This window comes from Pseudochaenichthys georgianus, chromosome 9 (genome assembly GCF_902827115.2).
Source record: "Pseudochaenichthys georgianus chromosome 9, fPseGeo1.2, whole genome shotgun sequence".
NCBI classification, from domain to species: Eukaryota; Metazoa; Chordata; class Actinopteri; order Perciformes; family Channichthyidae; genus Pseudochaenichthys; species Pseudochaenichthys georgianus.
Genome location: NC_047511.1, coordinates 25,565,176 through 25,583,214, shown reverse-complemented (window position 1 = coordinate 25,583,214; position 18,039 = coordinate 25,565,176). Strand labels below are relative to the sequence as shown.

General features: G+C 40.5%; 1 protein-coding gene across 6 annotated transcripts in view; it reads left to right on the top strand.

The window, feature by feature from the left end:
- Nucleotides 1-18,039, top strand: part of aopep (aminopeptidase O (putative)) — a 74,450-nt gene that overhangs the window by 11,368 nt on the left and 45,043 nt on the right. For 5 of the 6 annotated variants that reach the window (XM_034090347.1, XM_034090349.1, XM_034090348.1 and 2 more), the window contains 5 exons: nucleotides 7,676-7,889; nucleotides 8,967-9,073; nucleotides 15,526-15,628; nucleotides 15,881-15,988; nucleotides 16,660-16,703. In XM_034090347.1, coding sequence (XP_033946238.1) covers nucleotides 7,676-7,889; nucleotides 8,967-9,073; nucleotides 15,526-15,628; nucleotides 15,881-15,988; nucleotides 16,660-16,703 — 576 coding nt within the window. The remainder of the gene's footprint in view (nucleotides 1-7,675; nucleotides 7,890-8,966; nucleotides 9,074-15,525; nucleotides 15,629-15,880; nucleotides 15,989-16,659; nucleotides 16,704-18,039) is intronic. The other variant, XM_034090350.1, reaches the window with a different exon arrangement.

The following is an 18,039-nucleotide window of genomic DNA, read 5'->3' as shown; positions in this document are numbered from 1 at the left end:
AGACGGCTTAATGTCCGTGGGATCCCTGCGCTGAACCGGCCAAAATGAGATATTTGAAACAAAGTGCTGTAAAATGCTCGGTGGTAATGCTTCTGCTGTCTGGGTTTGCTTTTAGCCTTGGGGAGAGTGCTGTGCTCCAAGCTGCTCTACCAGTGGCTTTTACAAAAGGCTGGTTTTAGCAGAACCAGCTGCATCGCTCTGTGGATGGCAGTGTCGATCTCTCCATCTGTTGGTCAATCCGACAACTTGGTCTAGTATAACAAATATTATTTCATTTATTGACAATAATGGTCAGTGAATTCATTCCTAATGACCTTCTGTTGCAATGGTATTTCGTACAGACATGCATAGTTTTTTTGTTCTCATTTTTTTTCTAGTAGCACCCTGAAGTTCATGGTATGTAATTATTGGAGCTTAGCATTCTTCTTCACAGTCACATTGTTCAGGCTGCATTCTTCCTTGGGTTAATACCTATGGTTAATACCTGTTGATTGTTCTTTTCCTTGGTACAGTACTTGTCAAATTATAATCCATGTCTACATTTTTTCTAGTGATTATCTATTATGGCATTGTGTAAGTGTGTTGTTGCAGAATTATTTACATCAAACACCTTCAACCCACACTATAACCATGGGCTGCAGGTTTTAGTCTGACAGGCAGAGGCCGGCCAGATGGAAGCCTGAAACCTCTGTATTGGGGACAGCTCTGCTCTCTGGCTGATTTCACTTCGATCTCCCCTTCATCCATCTTTCCATTCTGTCAAACACTTCTTATATAGCCCTGGAGTACTGAGCGGTCCCACTTTCCATCTCCCCACTGTCTCATTCTCTCACGTTACATAACAGAGGGAGAAGAAAGGCCTATCTATTACCCTAAATGCAAGAAAATGTCTTTAATTATAATCCTGTGAATTAAATTGGACTCGTCTTTTTCATTAAAGCCGCCGTGGAAGCCAGAGTGTTCTGAGTGCAGTGTGATAAGTGATGGGGTTAGCATACAAATAGCTGCAGTGACACAGGAATGTGGGTTATGTCACATACATGTAATGCTTACACATACTATTGCTGATTGACAGGGGCTTGTTGTTAACAAATGAACTCTATGTGTACACCCCCTTTGTATTATTCCCTTTCAATTGTGTAGTAGAAACACAGTCCATGATTGTGAAACATGCGATACACTATAGGTTTAAAAAATAAAGGGAAATATTGATTTTGATATACTTTATTATTCCTCGTGGGGAAATAGTTTCTCTGCATTTGACCTATTTGGCTATTACAAAAGATAAAGATAAATACTACAGTCGTAGTTTTCCCCATTGCTTGTTCAGGTGTCCTCTTGCAGGTGTCAGTGTTTCCTGTGGTTTCACTATCAAAGATTTCTCCCTGTTTGGTTACTGTTTAAACTGTTGAACATTCCTCTAGGGGGGACATCAGTTTTTGAACTCTGTACTAAACTTGGAACAAACTGGACTGTGTTTACTGTGAAGAGATCAGATGAGCCAGGCATCTGTTATCACTTCCTAGCTGATACAGAATCAAAGTAGATTTGCTGAAAGAATGTGGAGTGAGTGTGTGGATTTGTATGTCTGTTCCCGTGACTCGCTGCTGGTGTATGGCGGTGCTGTGTTATGAGTGTGTGTGTATGCAGGAATTCTCTTGACCTCATCAGGCTATGACCCACGTGGATCCCGTCTGTGTGATAAAAACTTGATCTGCTTAGAGCCAGCTATCTTTGTACGCATGATTGAGCTTTCAAGATTAAGCACTTGACAACAACTAGAAACTGGAGTATAACCTTGAAACCTGCCACTTATTTCTAATGTGCCGGGCCACTACAAAGCTTAATTTTCTCAACACTCAAGCAGCAGTCGCCTCCTTGTTCCTGGTGACCTCTGATATATTTTCTGCTATTTATTTCCAGGCTCTGATGTGATTCAGTGTATGTGGGTGGGGTGGCTCTCTGGGGGCCCCGGCTTGGCCCTCGTTCATGTGATCAGGCCCTACATGGAGTGGCATTTGGCCTGGCCCTGTGGGGCCCCGTCTGGGAGCAGAGAGCTGATCTGCAGCCAGCCTGGAATGCCAGACATTTGAAGTCAGACTTGTTAAAAAAGAAAGAAGACTGGTAGGAGTTTGGTCAAATAGACTCCTGTGTTTAGAATAGCCCACAGACTCTGTCTGACAGGGAGGGAGAGGAGACAAAGCCTCTTCCCGTAAGCTGACATGAGAAAATGCCAGACCTCCTACCTTTGCTAGAATAGAAAATAATAGGCAAAGTTTTACTTTGTGTGTTTGTTGTGTTTGGTGTGGCGTTTGTCCATCTTCTTACCTGTCTGTCGTTGTGTCTTAAAAGTGTGCCAATAACTGCATACCCATACAGAATCACGCAAACAAACAATATGTGTAACTTCACCAGCACTGGTTCTGCAGTTCAACTGTTATCACACCAGGGATTTGACATTGCACTTTGGGAAAGAGAAAAATGCAGACTAGTATTCTCCCTCCCTCTCTCTCTTTCTGTTCTCTTTCTTTTTACTCTCTGCCTATATCGGATATCTTAAATTGGCTTTCTAAATTCCCTTTTCTCTCTGTTTTCATGTTATTGGAAAATATTTGTCTTTGTGTTGTTGAATTTATATATATATTTTTTTGTATTTCGTATTCACACGCTCTCATTTACACCTACACACTCATCTCTCATCATCTTGTTCTCGTCCCCGGTCTCGTGAGGCTGTTTTACTTGTGTCCCAGCTAGGAGCTTAGATGGGCTAGGGATGTCAATTACAGGACTATGATAGGGCCCTGCTGCATTATGCATGGCAGTGTCCCGCTGGGGAAAAAATTGCCTACAGCCGGGAACGATGGATGGAGGGATGAATAATGGATGGAGAGATGGAGGAGTGAAACGCTATTGCAATCTGTGTCTCCGACTTGCCCTGTTTGGGAGGTTGTCGACCCAATGGGGTACCTCCATCAGGAAGATCACCCAAGGACTTTGCCTGTTTTTCTATATGCAGGCGTCATTTCATCGTAATCAGTTTGGTAATCATCCACTGGATATGATTTCATAGCATTGTTTGTAAGCCTTACAAATGTATGAGTGTGAGCGTTGGTGCATTTATTTAAAAAGCATGTTGTTGCATTGTTTTCTCCAAGCCTTACAACTTAAAACGTGAAAGCAATCAAGAAGAAGAAATGTAATTAACAGTTGAGACAAAGATGTATGTTTGTCATCCAATTACATCTCAAGAACTGTAGCTCAATTTATTTGATGTATTATTCAGAAGAACATAACTAAGCAGAGAAAAGTAGAGAGTACATCTTTATGAAACAGGAAGGGTAATTATTTGTACAACTACTGTAGCGGCTAATTAAAAAACAAACAGCGATTGGAAACATCAAAAACAGATGTGATACAGGACCAACTAATCTGAATTAATAGCAGCCAGATTTGAATCATACAAGCCATGATTAAACATCAAGTAATGTGCAATCATCATACAACGATTAGTAACCCTGATTGGGGTCTTTATCACATCTCATAGTTATTCTTGATATATTTAAAATGTAACGTCTTTGAATAGACTTTTTTGTTATAAATACTTGATCATCATGATTTGTGGAGAAATCTGTAATGGAAGTAAAGGGGAACTATTGGAAGTGGATGGCAACTTCCTTTAGAGTCTACAAACTTAAAATGAGTTTTTTGCTGTGTAATTATATATTAAATATCCTCTTATGTTATTTCTGACAAAGGCTTCTGAATGTGTTGTTTAATTACTATCGACCCTCAAGATAAATCACGAAACAAATGCAAACAAAATGGAAGAACAAGACAATCAATATTGAGTATACCCATCTTACAATTTGGGTTGTTAGCAGCACAAGACAAATCTCAAAGACGTAGAGGGACGGAAGTTGTATGATGACAGAGTACTTGCACATTTTGAGACTTAATGCTTGATTGATTGTAATTTTGGGGGTTATAAGCAGATGTAGTTACTCATTTGATTTGTTGACCACATTTGCATACTTGCAAAACAAATCATTTAGAAGCATAATAGTATTTTGCTTACAAATAAAGGTTCAATTATTTAGTTGAAAATATAACAGAAACTGTTGATTTGTAATTGGTGACACACATTTAATCAAACAGCAGATTCAGAGCTATACTGAAGATGAAAGCTGTGCGTGTGCAGGTGCTCCATATGCATGAATATGTGTGAAAGTGTTTTCAACCATGTATACTTGACAGGTCCCTGATGTCAACTAATGTCAGTTAGTGTATCCGTGAATGTGAAAGATGCTGTTGTTATTCATCCCCACCATGGTGGGATGACACTATTTGTCACTGTAGTGATGGATTCCGCATCCTCCAGAGGAGCATGTGCAAGCAGCGTCTCTGAAAGGCTGTCTTTGTGTTTCACACTCACTCACTCTCACTCACACACAGACGCACGAATATAACGCACTGCCTGAACTGACAACAAAGGGACGCTTATCCAATTGTGTGGGGATAAGATTAGGCTGCAAAGAAACTCATAAGGCTAATGTTAGCATCTCCTGCTCCAGTGAGAGCTTTTGTTTGTGTAATCAGTACAAAAAACATGGGATTAGCTTTGAGATGCTGTTTCGGAAATGATGCCCATAAGACTCTTTTGTATAATGTTGACATGCTCCTAAGTAACTGTAGGCAATAGTCTGCTTTCTATCTGATACAACTATCCTCAGGGAAATAAAGAGTGTTTGTGTTGCTCAGATATCCGATTTAGTTTTCCTCCAAAATAGACTATCTGACAGGCCTGGCCTAACCTATGTCTTTACTTACTGTTTTCCTTTATAATTGACCCCATAATTAGGTTATCACAAGGAATGAAAATAACTCCTCTGTCATCTGTTGTTTTAAGATGCTAATCTTTTCCTTTTATGAGAGCAGTTCCTTTAATAGCTTACAATAATTCATCAATGTGGGATTATTATGGCTCTTGTATGTTACTCCAACAGGTGAAGTTATTCTTGCTTCTGTGTTTCAGCAGTTTGTACAATCCCTCTTTATGACTTTTCGACCGAAACACTTTATTGTGCCATTTGTTACTTTTTGCTGTTTATATGTAGTTCACATTTATATTAACCACGCTTAACTCTCTAAAAGAGATGGATAGACGAAGACCTTTCTTCTGCAGTACAGGGGCATATTTAAAATATTTGACACAGTATAGGGTGACCCTTGACGATTACTTTTCAGTCAGGACCTGCAGTTTGCCATAAATTCTCCCAGAAATGTCAGGTCAATAGCGTCGAGGACACTTAAGGTCTTGAGGGTTTGAAAAGAACCCTAGAGAATCCGGTGTTGTTAAATGGGCCAGGATAAAGAGAGAGAGACCATTCATTAGCACCTCTGTGACCCCTCAGCAATTATTCTATTGAAGAACAGCCTGCCTCTCACGCACAGTTGGCCCTAAGCCCCTCAGGGCGCCCAGAGCGGGTTACATAAGACAAGTAAAGAATGCTCCAGAAAAGTCTTCAGGCATGACCTTGGCTTTGACAGAGCCCTCCTAATGGTCTTGTTCCTCCAGTGCTGTCACATGGTTAAAAGTCACATCAAGTTGAGCCTCTTGACTTCTGCAGCTCTCTCCTGCTGGTCTACCTGCAAGTGCGACCTAAACCTCAGTTCTCACACAATACACCGCTTCCTTTACTGGCTGTAAATGGCCTAAATCCGCTTCAAGACATTGGAACTGGTCTACTGTGCTGTGAATGGATCAGGCCCTTACTACATCAAGGACATTGCTCGCGAATCCCTTGCTAGTCGGGACGGGTGGCGCAGTGGTCTGTGCATCCGATCATCAGATCAAGGGGGAGTGCTGGGGAACTCCAGTTCGAAACCCGCTCCCGCCGCCACTGCGTCAGGCCGTTGTGTCCTTGGGCAAGACACTTCACCCGGATTTGCTCCTGTGGGTATTGTCCACAGTACATGTATAATACCAATGTATACTTGTAAAAGCGCCTCGATGACCTCGAGGCGTGAAGATGGACGGTGTGCATGAGATCAAGGGGTGAAACCCGCCGCTGCTGCGTCTGTAAAGCCGGTGGGTCCTTGGGCAAGACCCTTCACCTGAACTTGCTCCTGTGGGTATTGTCCACAGTTTCTGACCATGTATGATGTGCAATGTGTGTATATGTAAAGCGCTTTGAGTCATTGATAATGCGCTATAATAAATGTAAGGAATTATTATTATTATTAGTCCTTCACTGCGAGTAGCCCAGGTACTTTTCTAAGGAAAAACACCTGTTTGCTACCGGCTCAAATATGTTGGAATCGGCTCCGATATCAGGACAGCACAAAGTCTGCACATCTTGCATTGCAGACTTATAACCTTCCAGTTTTTTTCTGCAAAAAAAAACACTCGCTTACATGCGTAGCGTAGGGTTTGGCTTTATGAAAAGCTTTCATTTTCAGTGAGAGAATGTGCAAAAGACAATAATAAATACTTTACTTCACGCATAAATCAATTGTTGCAATTTCTTTACTAAGCCTTTTTTTTAATCATTTATCTCAAATAGACATTATGGGAAACCCTCATGTATATAAAATAGTATTTATCAACTTAAATCTGCTAACAATTATGTTGCTATTTAACTTATTATTACTTTTAAATTGTTGAGTTACACATGCACACTGACTGTTAATGTTATCTTTTTATAGAAGCATAACTAGCCCAATATTTGTTTTCACAAATACTGTTTAGTGTATTTAGTTTGTAAATGTTGCACATAGTTTATTATCGGTTTTAAAGAGTGCCCATAGGCAAACACTGCTGCCTTTATTCATATAAACTTCAATTGCACTTTATCTAAAATGTTATCATTACTATAACCATATGTTTTATTTCCTTTATCAATTAACTTGATTGCTCAATAAATCAGTCAGTAATTAAAGTCAATAATTACAGACCCTTAGAGTTTTCCGTGCACAGGAAGTCCTATATCCAGCTTTGTTCTAATTGCTTATCGTTTCCATGTCCAAAAAGGTCTTAAATTAGGATATATATATGGTTTATAATCATCTTTTATTGTAAAACATTTTTTAAACTTATTTTAAAGGTAATATTGGCAGCAGTCCCTTAAAGTCATGTTTTGTTAAATCTAAAACATTTGGACAAAACTTCTCAGAATTGCTATTTTTATTTATTTGGTTTTACCCTTCATTGTTAGTCCAGGGAACATGGTGTTCGTGCTTGATGTTTGCACAGGGCAGTTAAGTTTGGCAAGAACATTTGATGAGTAAGCTGCCCTTTGCTAATAATAAGTCAGAAGATGAAGAAAGGGGTGAGTGACTCCCATACTACTTGGGTTCGTCTTATTGTTCATGGCGTGTTCAGGCAACCATTTCTGTAATCATAGGTGTGTAACATAACCTCAGTAACTCTTTGGTCTGTTTGTGAGGGGAAAAGGTATACTGCGACCTCTTTTTGTCCCTTCTTTAACAACATATTGTCTCTTACTCCCTGAGCATAGAGATTATATTTTTTAAATATTCTCCCATCGTCTAATACTTGTTCCATTTGTATCCCTTCACTCCTTCTCTCATTTCTCATTGTTTCCTTCCCTTTTATAATTTATTCCTGATTTTATCTCTCTCATTCATCTTGTACTTTGTCATTTGTCTTCCCCAGCCCCCATATCATTTTCCTTTCCCAGAGTGTGTTGTGCGCTGGGAGTCCTGGTACTGAAGAGAAGAGCCTGTCCCTGTGTGGGTCCAGAATTTGTCATGAGATCGCCCACTCCTGGTTTGGCCTGGTTATCGGAGCACGAGACTGGACTGAGGAATGGATCAGCGAGGGCTTTGCCACCTACCTGGAGGACATTATCTGGGCCCAAGCTCAAAAAGTACTGAACAGTCAGTACTTAATCATTGTAGTTTACTACAGCCACTTTATGAAAGTAACAGTTTTAGGCTGTCACTCACTGAAAACAAACACTTTTTTGCAATATAAGCTTCCAAATCCACAAGTTAAGCCAGTTTAAGAAGCCCAGTTTGCTTTTGGCTAATTCAAAGAAGTTAAAACGCATAACACTCTTATTAGAAATTAAACCATTTTGTTTATTATCTTAATGATTATTGAAATAGTTTTTTAGGTTGTGTAGTTCATTTATTTCTCTGTGTTGTCTAAAATTACCATTATAACATAGTATCCAGCAGATTAATACTACTGGTAAAGCGCAACAACACAGGTTGACATTAATCTTCCATTTCCACAACATACAGTATGTGCTTGGATTTTACAATGTTACTGTTGTGGTTAGAGTACACTTTATGTAGAGTTGGCCATTACATTACCCGAGTAAAAACAATCCACCAGACAAACAGGGAAACAGTTTGAGACACCAACCCAAGTCTCTATGCAATAAAGCACACTCAAGGTCAGAGAAGTTGGCCAAACAAAACAAAAGGGTGAACTAGTTCCTGGGCCAACTACGAAATAAACCGTCAAACCCAAACTTCGTTCCGACTAACGTCAAAGGAGAAAGCTGAACCATGCACGTTTTTTTTAAAAGGACTACTGCTACCTACTCCTCAAAAAAGTGCAGATCATAGATACAATTAAAGATGATGCCTCAGATATCCTTTTAATAAGTGCTTAATACAGTTGATTTGGGATACTTTTGAAATAAAAAGGGAAAAAACAGGGCGAGGTCGGAGCTTTGCTTTTGCTTGCAACACTTACTTCATCTCTGATCCTGCTTTCCCACACCATCTAGAGTTACACAAATGTTTTTCTTGTGTCTCTGCTGTTTAACCATGTCACCTTTGTGATGTGTTTTTAGCTCGGGAGAAATATATTTAATTAGACCTATCATTGCTGCCAACATTGATAAGAAATTGGTTGTTGCTGATCAAATCACCAGATTTAGGTTTTCCTTCTCTGGTGTCTTTTCTTAAATGTTCCATATCTCACCCCTCAGCTCCCCTCACAAGAGACAGCAGAACAGTCTGACTTGAAGGCTCTGTTGAGGTGGAGACGGCTCTCTGATGAGTTGCAGAACTCAGACGAGGCACTTCAAATCCTCAGGTAAGTGTGTGTTCTTTTGTCAAGTGCATCTGTTTTTATTATCATATTGTAGTTGCCACTGTAGAGGAAATGGCTCCTTGAAAACTGTGTATGAGCACATACAAAAACTATACTTGAGGCAGACTTGAAATTGACCCCAAAAGCTCACTGCTGATAGTCTTCAACACTGTTAGTTTGATCCAAGTTTCAAAAGAGACTCACTCAAGCACCCTTGGTTCAATGAGTACAGATGTGGCAACATCCTCTCACTGCAGTCAGTGTAACTATCTGCACGTGCAGACACACACGTGAGCGTGAGGTAAATGCATTCCAGGGGTACAGGTGTGGAACACAAGCTCACATACTAACTCTTCATCTGATCCTGACAATGTGGGACCCTACAGTATACCCAGTTAGTTTGATCCAGGGTGGAATCGTAGTGTCATCAGCGGATTATCATTTTAAGCCCCAGCCTTCAGTTAACCGTTTAAGGGTCAACATGCATGTGTTAGCATTTGCCTTTCATATTGTAACTGTTCCTCTGAACAAAAAAAGCCTCTTCACTGGAGATAACACTTGTTGCATAGTGCGCTATTGACATTCACGCTTGTAAGAGACCATGCAGAGCGTGACAGCAAATCAATGTGTTATTGATTCCATGGCACTTCTGCTGGCACTAAGTTCTAACTATGTCACTTCACTAATAACATGCTGTCATCACACAATGGAAACACTTTTAAATTGATAGTGTTAAGAGTTTAATTTAATTTAGGGAAATGTTCAGTATTACAGGAGGCGTGTGGCGCAGTGGAATAGTGCCTTGGTGTTGGAATCCTGTGGGGATTGCCCACAGTATTGAGTATGTAAGTCGCTTTGGATAAAAGCGTCTAACAAGTAACATGTAATGTATTAGTTATAGTGATTTAACTCAGTTGTTGCTTTAAAGGACTGTCCTCATGGGTTTATAAAGGTCTCAGCTATTCATGGATGACTGTTTGGAAATATGTACCTCAGTGTCCATACTGACATGTTGACTACCTCCAATGTACTGTATGTTGTGAATGATGAAGTTATACATTTGGTAGGGTTAAACATAGTAGAATGATCTATTGTGACACTGTGATTAGATCTTGAAACAGGAAGCTGTGTGAATGAAAGTGTTAAACAAGCAGTAGAAAGCTGTGTCTGTCTAGGAGTCTTTCAGGGTGTTCCTTTATGAGGCAGACACACGGGTGATTAGGAGGATCAGGGTTAGGTTTCTCTGCACCTGACGGGGCTAAGTCAACAACGCTAAACTCACATCGGAAAAATGTAAACAACACATGCACAAACAAAGACATAAATGTTGACTGATTACTTACACAGAAACACATTAGTATTGAAAAGACTAAGTAAGTTGCTCAAGTGTGCAGTGGAATTCACCATTGTAATGTAGCTGAGGTTTACACTGGTTCTGAAGACATTTGAAGAAATGCACTACAGGAATGCACTACTGTTTTTGTTCTCTTTTGCTTTGGCATGTTTTTCTGATGGAACATAAATGCACTGAGCTACAACTGCATTGTGTTGTGCAACCCTGTGTTTCAGAATAACATGAATGAGCCTTCATTTGTTCAATGCTTCAGTCAGATACAGGTTTTTACTCTGAAAATGCTATGAACACTTTTAGATCATCAATATGACCTTGGCATGGGTAAAATGGGATATGATGTGTTTCCCACAGATCTGAAATATACTTGGGCGGGTGGTGGCAGCGGGCGGCGGGGGGGGGAGGGGGTGCCCGAAAAAAAAAAAAAAAAAGTTTTAACAACATGTTTATTTATTGACTTTTCATTCCTGTATAATCATTTTGTGCAAAGATGGCACTGTTTGTCAGAGCACTTCATCCTTCTGGGATTTCATGAAGAACAGCTCCAACGCCTGTGTGTATGGGAACACCTCTGGTGCTGGTCCAATAACTGCCAGTGTTTCCCAAAGATCTGTTTCCCACATATCTGAAATAGCGGTAGTGGTGGTAGCGGGGGGGGGGGGGGGGTGAGGTGACGTGAGGTGACGTGACGTGCAACAACATTAACCTTTCTGTTGGTCGCTTGTTAGCAGACCCTTCACGCGATGGCAGAGCGAACAGGTACAGGCAGGGCCCATAATGATAGCCCTATAGTTTAAATCTACTACCCACACATGAACATATGGAAATGGGTTACTATATAAAAAAATTGAAAATAAATGTATTTATAAATGTATTTAGGAACCTATCCATGTGATTTTTAGTGGGGGTCGACCTCAAATCCTCTATGGGGGTCCAGGGGCATGCCCCCCGGTAAGATTTTATTTTTTATTTTGGAGTTAAATGCATCAATCTGGTGCATTTTGAGGGGAAAATATAGAGACTAGGTCTATGGAAACACCTATATTAAACAGAACTGTATACATTTCAATAATCCTAAAATCATGGCCATAACCAATAACATACCATTTCCAATATGACAAAAACACTGAAACTTGTTTATTAATTTATTTTTGGTTCATTTATAGTTGTGAGTGTGTCTGTGCTCCTGAATCAGCCTCTCCTGTCTCCCTCCTCTCCCCCTGCTCCTCTTTGAGGCAGCAGCAAAGACTAGTTTTCTCTCAACAAGTTTTAAAAGTGTATCTTGCCTTTTTTCACCTTAATATGTGTTTACATAACTGGTGACCACACCGTTTGAGACCCACTGAGAACTTAGACTAAGTTAACTATCTAAACACTCAGAGAGTCCTTTACCTCACCTGAGCTGAGCTTATCCCAAGCTTGAATGACACACAGAGACCAATCAAGGGCTTTGATTTATGATCTGTATGACAGTGGTCATGTCGGCAGGCCACATCATGTGGACAGCCAGTCACCCTGTGTGAGGCAGGCCACTTAACAGGCCAGAAGGAGGCGAGATCAGTGCAAGGGAGCGAGGGATCATTGTCCACAAGTTAATCGATCGCAGATGGCGTCGTGGTCACGGACGAATACAAAAAAAATTATAAAAAAAAAAATTATAAAAAAATTATTAAAAAAAACAAAACCTAAATGGGTCGCGAAATATACTTGGGCGGCCGTTAATATACCTGGGCGGCCCGCCCAAGTATAGTCTATGTGTGGGAAACCCTGGATACAGGTTGGTAATTTCAGAATAAATTCCAATTAGTTTCATGGAAAGAACTATATCATCTGGTAAAACTTAAAGGGAAATTGCTGAGTTACGTAGAGCTTCTTTCAGTGGACAGCAGGTCAGCTTAACGTGCAAAAATTAGAAATGTGCCTACAAGCAAGCATACAATTCAACAGATATGAAGAATAAAGTTGCCAAAAACAAATGAATGAGATTCTTCTTATAAATAATGTTTAGTACTACATTTTACATACACATTTCCAGGAACCCCCTCAACAAATGACCAAGAAATGACAGACCTGTAAACTAAAATGTTACCCAATTGTATTTCCATAATCATGCTTTGAAGCAAAATCAACTTTTAAAACATACTGATTCAGTCATTTCTCTGACGCATTGCATACCATTCTTGAACAATTAAATGATGAGAGACATTATGACTCTCAACCATGTCTCCAAGACTTGAATCTTAGTTAAACTCAAGAGGCATTTCAAGGTTATTTAAACATCTTGGTTTATTTCAAAGTTTGGAAAATACCTGTTGCTTTTTGATGTGGGCTATACAGCTCGTATGTCCAGGTCATAATGTAGCTCCACTTATTGCTTAGCATTATAACTGTGGGCAAACATAATATAAATAACATTAACCACAAACCGGTTGTCACAATGCACAGATATGTCAGAGAGGACCTGGTGAAGGGAAAGAGTGGAATGGGATGAACAGAGAGATATGCTAAACCCCACCAGTATACACACAAAAACACACATATAAAGGCTAAATGGCAGATTGTGCTTTTACAAGTTCAGTGGGTCACAATCGACACCCCCTGATCCAGCAGGGGCCCCTGTGCCCAGTGTTTATCAGTCCATTTCAGATGAGTTATATTTAGGGCAGCCTGGGCCAGACGCCATTCTCCCTGCTGATTCACTAGGCTGCTGGGAGCACTGCTCTACCTTATCCGGTTTCCACAGTCGGCCCAGTGTAATTTGTCAGGATATGGCTCGCGGAGCTATAAACCTGTGTGTGTGTGTGTGTGTGTGTGTGTGTGTGTGTGTGTGTGTGTGTGTGTGTGTGTGTGTGTGTGTGTGTGTGTGTGTGTGTGTGTGTGTGTGTGTGTGTGTGTGTGTGTGTGTGTGTGTGTGTGTGTGTGTGTGTGTGTGTGTGTGTGTGTGCGCATGTGCGTGTGTGTACGTTTTACATTAAGTTCTGTCAGTTATAGCTCCCAGATACACCAAGGTGTATGCATGGCTACACACACACACACACACACACACACACACACACACACACACACACACACACACACACAAACACTTACACACATGGCCTACGAGCCAGATTAGAGCGGCGTTTATTCTCCAATACATTGAGCTATTGTGTGATTCTCCAAGGCAGCAAGCAGCGATTCCTCTTAAAGCTATAGTAAATCATGTCTGACAAAGAGAGGAGAGGATTGACAGAGATTTACTCATCCATACAACCCTGGTCTGGACAGTGGGAAGGGTAGAGTTCTTTTGTCTAACATGGCACTGATGGATCAAGATTTATTTTCTTTCCGTTGCCGGATCTCTCACGCAGGAAACACACAGGACACATTTTCTTTTCTGAAAATGCATGTTCTATCATTGTTTTGTGTTTCGCTTTCTGTATGTCTGACCCTCACACACAAACACACACACACACACATTATTTCCCATGGAGGCAGCACGTCCTGCTGTCTCAGAAAAAGTCTATTTCATCTTATCAGCAGTAACAGACAGACATGGGCACTATAGGCAGGAGACTGGAAAGAGAGCTGGTTAAAAAGTACCTCCACAATAAAGAAACACAGTGGCCATGATTCACATAGGGTATTTAAAGGACAAATTGTTGAACGGCTAAGACAAACAGTGTGTTTCACAGATATAATTATGTCAATCCATATTTTCACTGTCTCCTAATATTGAGCATTGTGTACAGACAATGAGCAATATTACTAGGATGTTCCTAAAATAGATTTTCCCAAATCATGACATTGATTTATTGATTTTTATTCTCACACAGAACATGAATATAACATGCGCACATGTATATAAGGAGGAACACACCTTCATGTGCATTATGAAAGTCCTTCTAAGAGTGTCTAGTTGAATTAAAAAAACTCCAGAAAGTTGATGACATCCTTACTGAGTCCTATGACTAAACCACACATTTCTGTTTCTATATTGTTGTTAACTTCTGCCAAACCACCTTGTATTCAACCCTATCCTAATCCTGCGTTTTTGCTCGGCATGCCTGGACAAAGACTCAAATAGATCAAATATATGACCAACTTGTGTCTCGCAGTAAAAGCCTTACTCCAAAAATGAAACTTTAAGGTTTTACATCAAAGATAAATGAGTGGGAATGCGATTTCGAATGTGTTTTTGGTCTCCATCGTGTGTGTGTGTGTGTGTGTGTGTGTGTGTGTGTGTGTGTGTGTGTGTGTGTGTGTGTGTGTGTGTGTGTGTGTGTGTGTGTGTGTGTGTGTGTGTGTGTGTGTGTGTGTGTGTGTGTGTGTGTGTGTGTGTGTGTGTGTGTGTGTGTGTGTGTGTGTGTGTGTGTGTACTTGTCATGAAGCGGTCCTGTGGAAGAGTGCTAGCCGGTGATGAAGGGTGTATTGATTGGTGGGCCAGGCGCCTAGCGTATCGACGTGGCAGGGGGGTGATCCTTCAAGGCCTTCCTATTGGCACACTGAGTTAATCTGCTCAGCCTGATCAATACCGCCTAACTGAAACTATCATTGCACAGCATCCCACGTCAGTGCTGCGTTTGTCTGGATTTTATTGGTTTTATGTGTGTTTATGGAGGTTGAAGGGATGATTTGTATCTGTGTGACAGGGAAAGCAAAACCTGGAGCATGCCTCTTTTGTGCCTGTGGACATTGGTGCTTTTTTGTGAAAGTGTTATATGTTCGCTCAGTGAGTCATGGGCAGTAAAGTCAGAGCGCAACACTGTGAGGTCATATAAACAGTATGGCATGCTATTATAAATCTGCAGCTTGATTTCCTGCCTGCCTCAGGCAAAGTATGGCAACTTGGCAAAGGGTTAGCCATTGAGAGGACCAGCTGAGTGGCTGGATTTGTGTGCTGCTGACAGTGTATTCCTGCTCTTTAGAAATGGTGGTTTTCCTGCAACTAAAATGCCTGGAGCGGGATAAAAAAATAATAATTCTTAGTTATGTTTTTTTCCCTCCAATACCTCTCGGTTTTTGCTTTTCTGTGTGTGTCATTTTCTGGACACCTCCATTTTATCGTGGGCCCTTGTCAATTTCTTTACTTGTCTTTTACCTATCTTTCTTTGTCCTTCTGCAGGCCTAACATGGGGAACACTGGTCAGGTCAGTGACTCTGGCTCATCTATGGTTAAACATGCCCTTAACCCAGACAAAACCTTCATGCAAGTCCACTACCTCAAGGTAAGATAAATGAGAGAAAGACAATGGGAAAAATCAGGGGGAAATGAATAGCGGCAATAATAAAGAAAAGCGAAAACAAAAGGGATATAGAATACATAAATCAAAATTACCAAAACTTCTTTAGCAGGGTTGTGGCTCTTTTTGTTGGATGTGCTAGGATTGGAGATAAAGTGAAAATCGATGTTGCTGAAAAGTTTCTTGTTATTCTCCCCATGAATCATGTTTTCTTGTTGTTATTTGTCCTTTATCCAGGGTTACTTCCTCCTCAGGTTCTTGGCCAGTCAAGTGGGAGAGCAACAATTCATCCATTTCTTCAGATTATTTGTGAAGAAATACCATGGGCAACTCATCTTGTCTCAGGTGGGGCTTCAGTAAAGGAAAATTGCGTTGTTAACTTCCAGCTACTTGAGAGGCTGTTAATAACAAGCTGAGCTCAGATTAGACGGTTTTAATATGACCTGTCTCTGAGGCACAACGTTATTTCATTTAATTAATTTGAAGCTGATGTAAGCTTGATTGCCACTAGTTTACAATAGTTGAACATTCTCCAGCAGCTTTTCAAATTGATGGCCTTACATCAGCTCAGCCACATATGTTTATTCTGCTGGGGCCATGAAGCTGAGTGATCACACCTGGAAGCGCGTGTGTGTGTGTGTGTGTGTGTGTGTGTGTGTGTGTGTGTGTGTGTGTGTGTGTGTGTGTGTGTGTGTGTGTGTGTGTGTGTGTGTGTGTGTGTGTGTGTGTGTGTGTGTGTGTGTGTGTGTGTGTGTGTGTGTGTGTGTGTGTGTGTGTGTGTGTGTGTGTGTGTGTGTGTGTGTGTGTGTGTGATATGTGATGTGTTCCACCTGGCCCGTGCTTCTTCGGTGAAAGCCTGAGTCTTGCCACTAAATAATGTATGTAACATAAACACTGTTTAACCTTTCACTCCTGACTTACGATCAAGTATGCCTTTCTCTTTCTTTTTGTCTTCCACCCACACCTCGCTAAATGCATCCATTTCTGTCTGTATTTTTATTTTATTTTTCCTTCAGGATTTCCTGCAAATGCTGCTGATTACCTTTCCCGACTTGGAGAGGTATGTAAGTGGATATGAATAATGCTTACAGTGTAAATCAGGAATAATGAAGAAATGTCTGGACGCATTAAAATCACTTAGGTTTTTCTAAAGTATCACTAGGTTGGTTTCCAGTACAGATTCAAGATATGTTATTCATTTCTCAACAGATGTGACTTGTTGCAGATTTATATATGAGCATGTGTTGATTTGGCCTCAGTTTTTAATCTGCTGTAGAAACATGACCAGCGAAAGCTCCCAAAACAAATCCTGTTAAGAGAGCAGTCTTATCCACTCTCATATTAATTGAAGTGTAAAAGGATAACTGCTCCTCCTGCTCCTTCTCTGTGCTCGCTTAATCATTCATTTCCCTATTTGTCCTGATTGCCTCATTAACCTCTTCTTCTGCCTGTCTATCTCTTTCTCCCTGTCTGTCTTTCACTTTTATTTCTCCCAACCCTTTAACACTTATTCTCTCACTCCTTTTTTCCTCCACACCTCTTTGTCTGAGTGTTGACTTTTTGCTTGTTCTGTCATGTGGAGTGTGCTGCTGTGCCGTCTGATTATATTAGACGGGGGAGTTGGGGACAGCCAATATTTGGATCCGGTGCCTCTTTCAGTAAACAACATGCTAGACGGTTCAGGATGAGAATAGACACTGTTGAGGGTCATGGCCGCCCTTTGTGCACGATCAAATATCCTGCCAATTCCCCAGACTAAATGAGGAACATAAAATGAATAGGACTTAACAAAAAGCTATTAACAAACATTACAAAAATGATATCTTCATTGATTTCTACTAATAAGAAACCACAGTTTTCCAGATATCAACGTCACTCTTTCTCATACTGTATGTCACCATAAAGGTGAATAACCAATCAAATGAAATCAAGATACCAAGCTCAACGTGAAAAGACTGGTGCACACATGTCTCGTCTGCTCTCGTGAGACATAAAGCTTATTTATATCCAGTCTTATTATGAAACAGCATTTGACAGGTCCTGTGGTGTATTAAGTGTATTAACCTTTTGTTTGCCACAAATGAAATCTATGCACACATAATACCATGTAATCCTGCCTTATGGTGTCTCCCTGTTGATCTGGCAGATGTTCAGTCTTTATATACTCTTTGATTCATCTCCACATGCGAAGAGCTGATATTAGCTTGTGGTAAAGTCACTTTTAATGTCAAGTTGATAGCGAAGTGTTGCTTATAAAGGGAGTATTACCCATTTTCAGGGTTGGGTTGTAACGGAATACATGTAACGGCATTACGTAATCAGAATACACAAATCAAGTAACTGTATTCAGCTCGCGTTACATTTGAAAAACGAGTAATCTGATTACAGTTACTTTC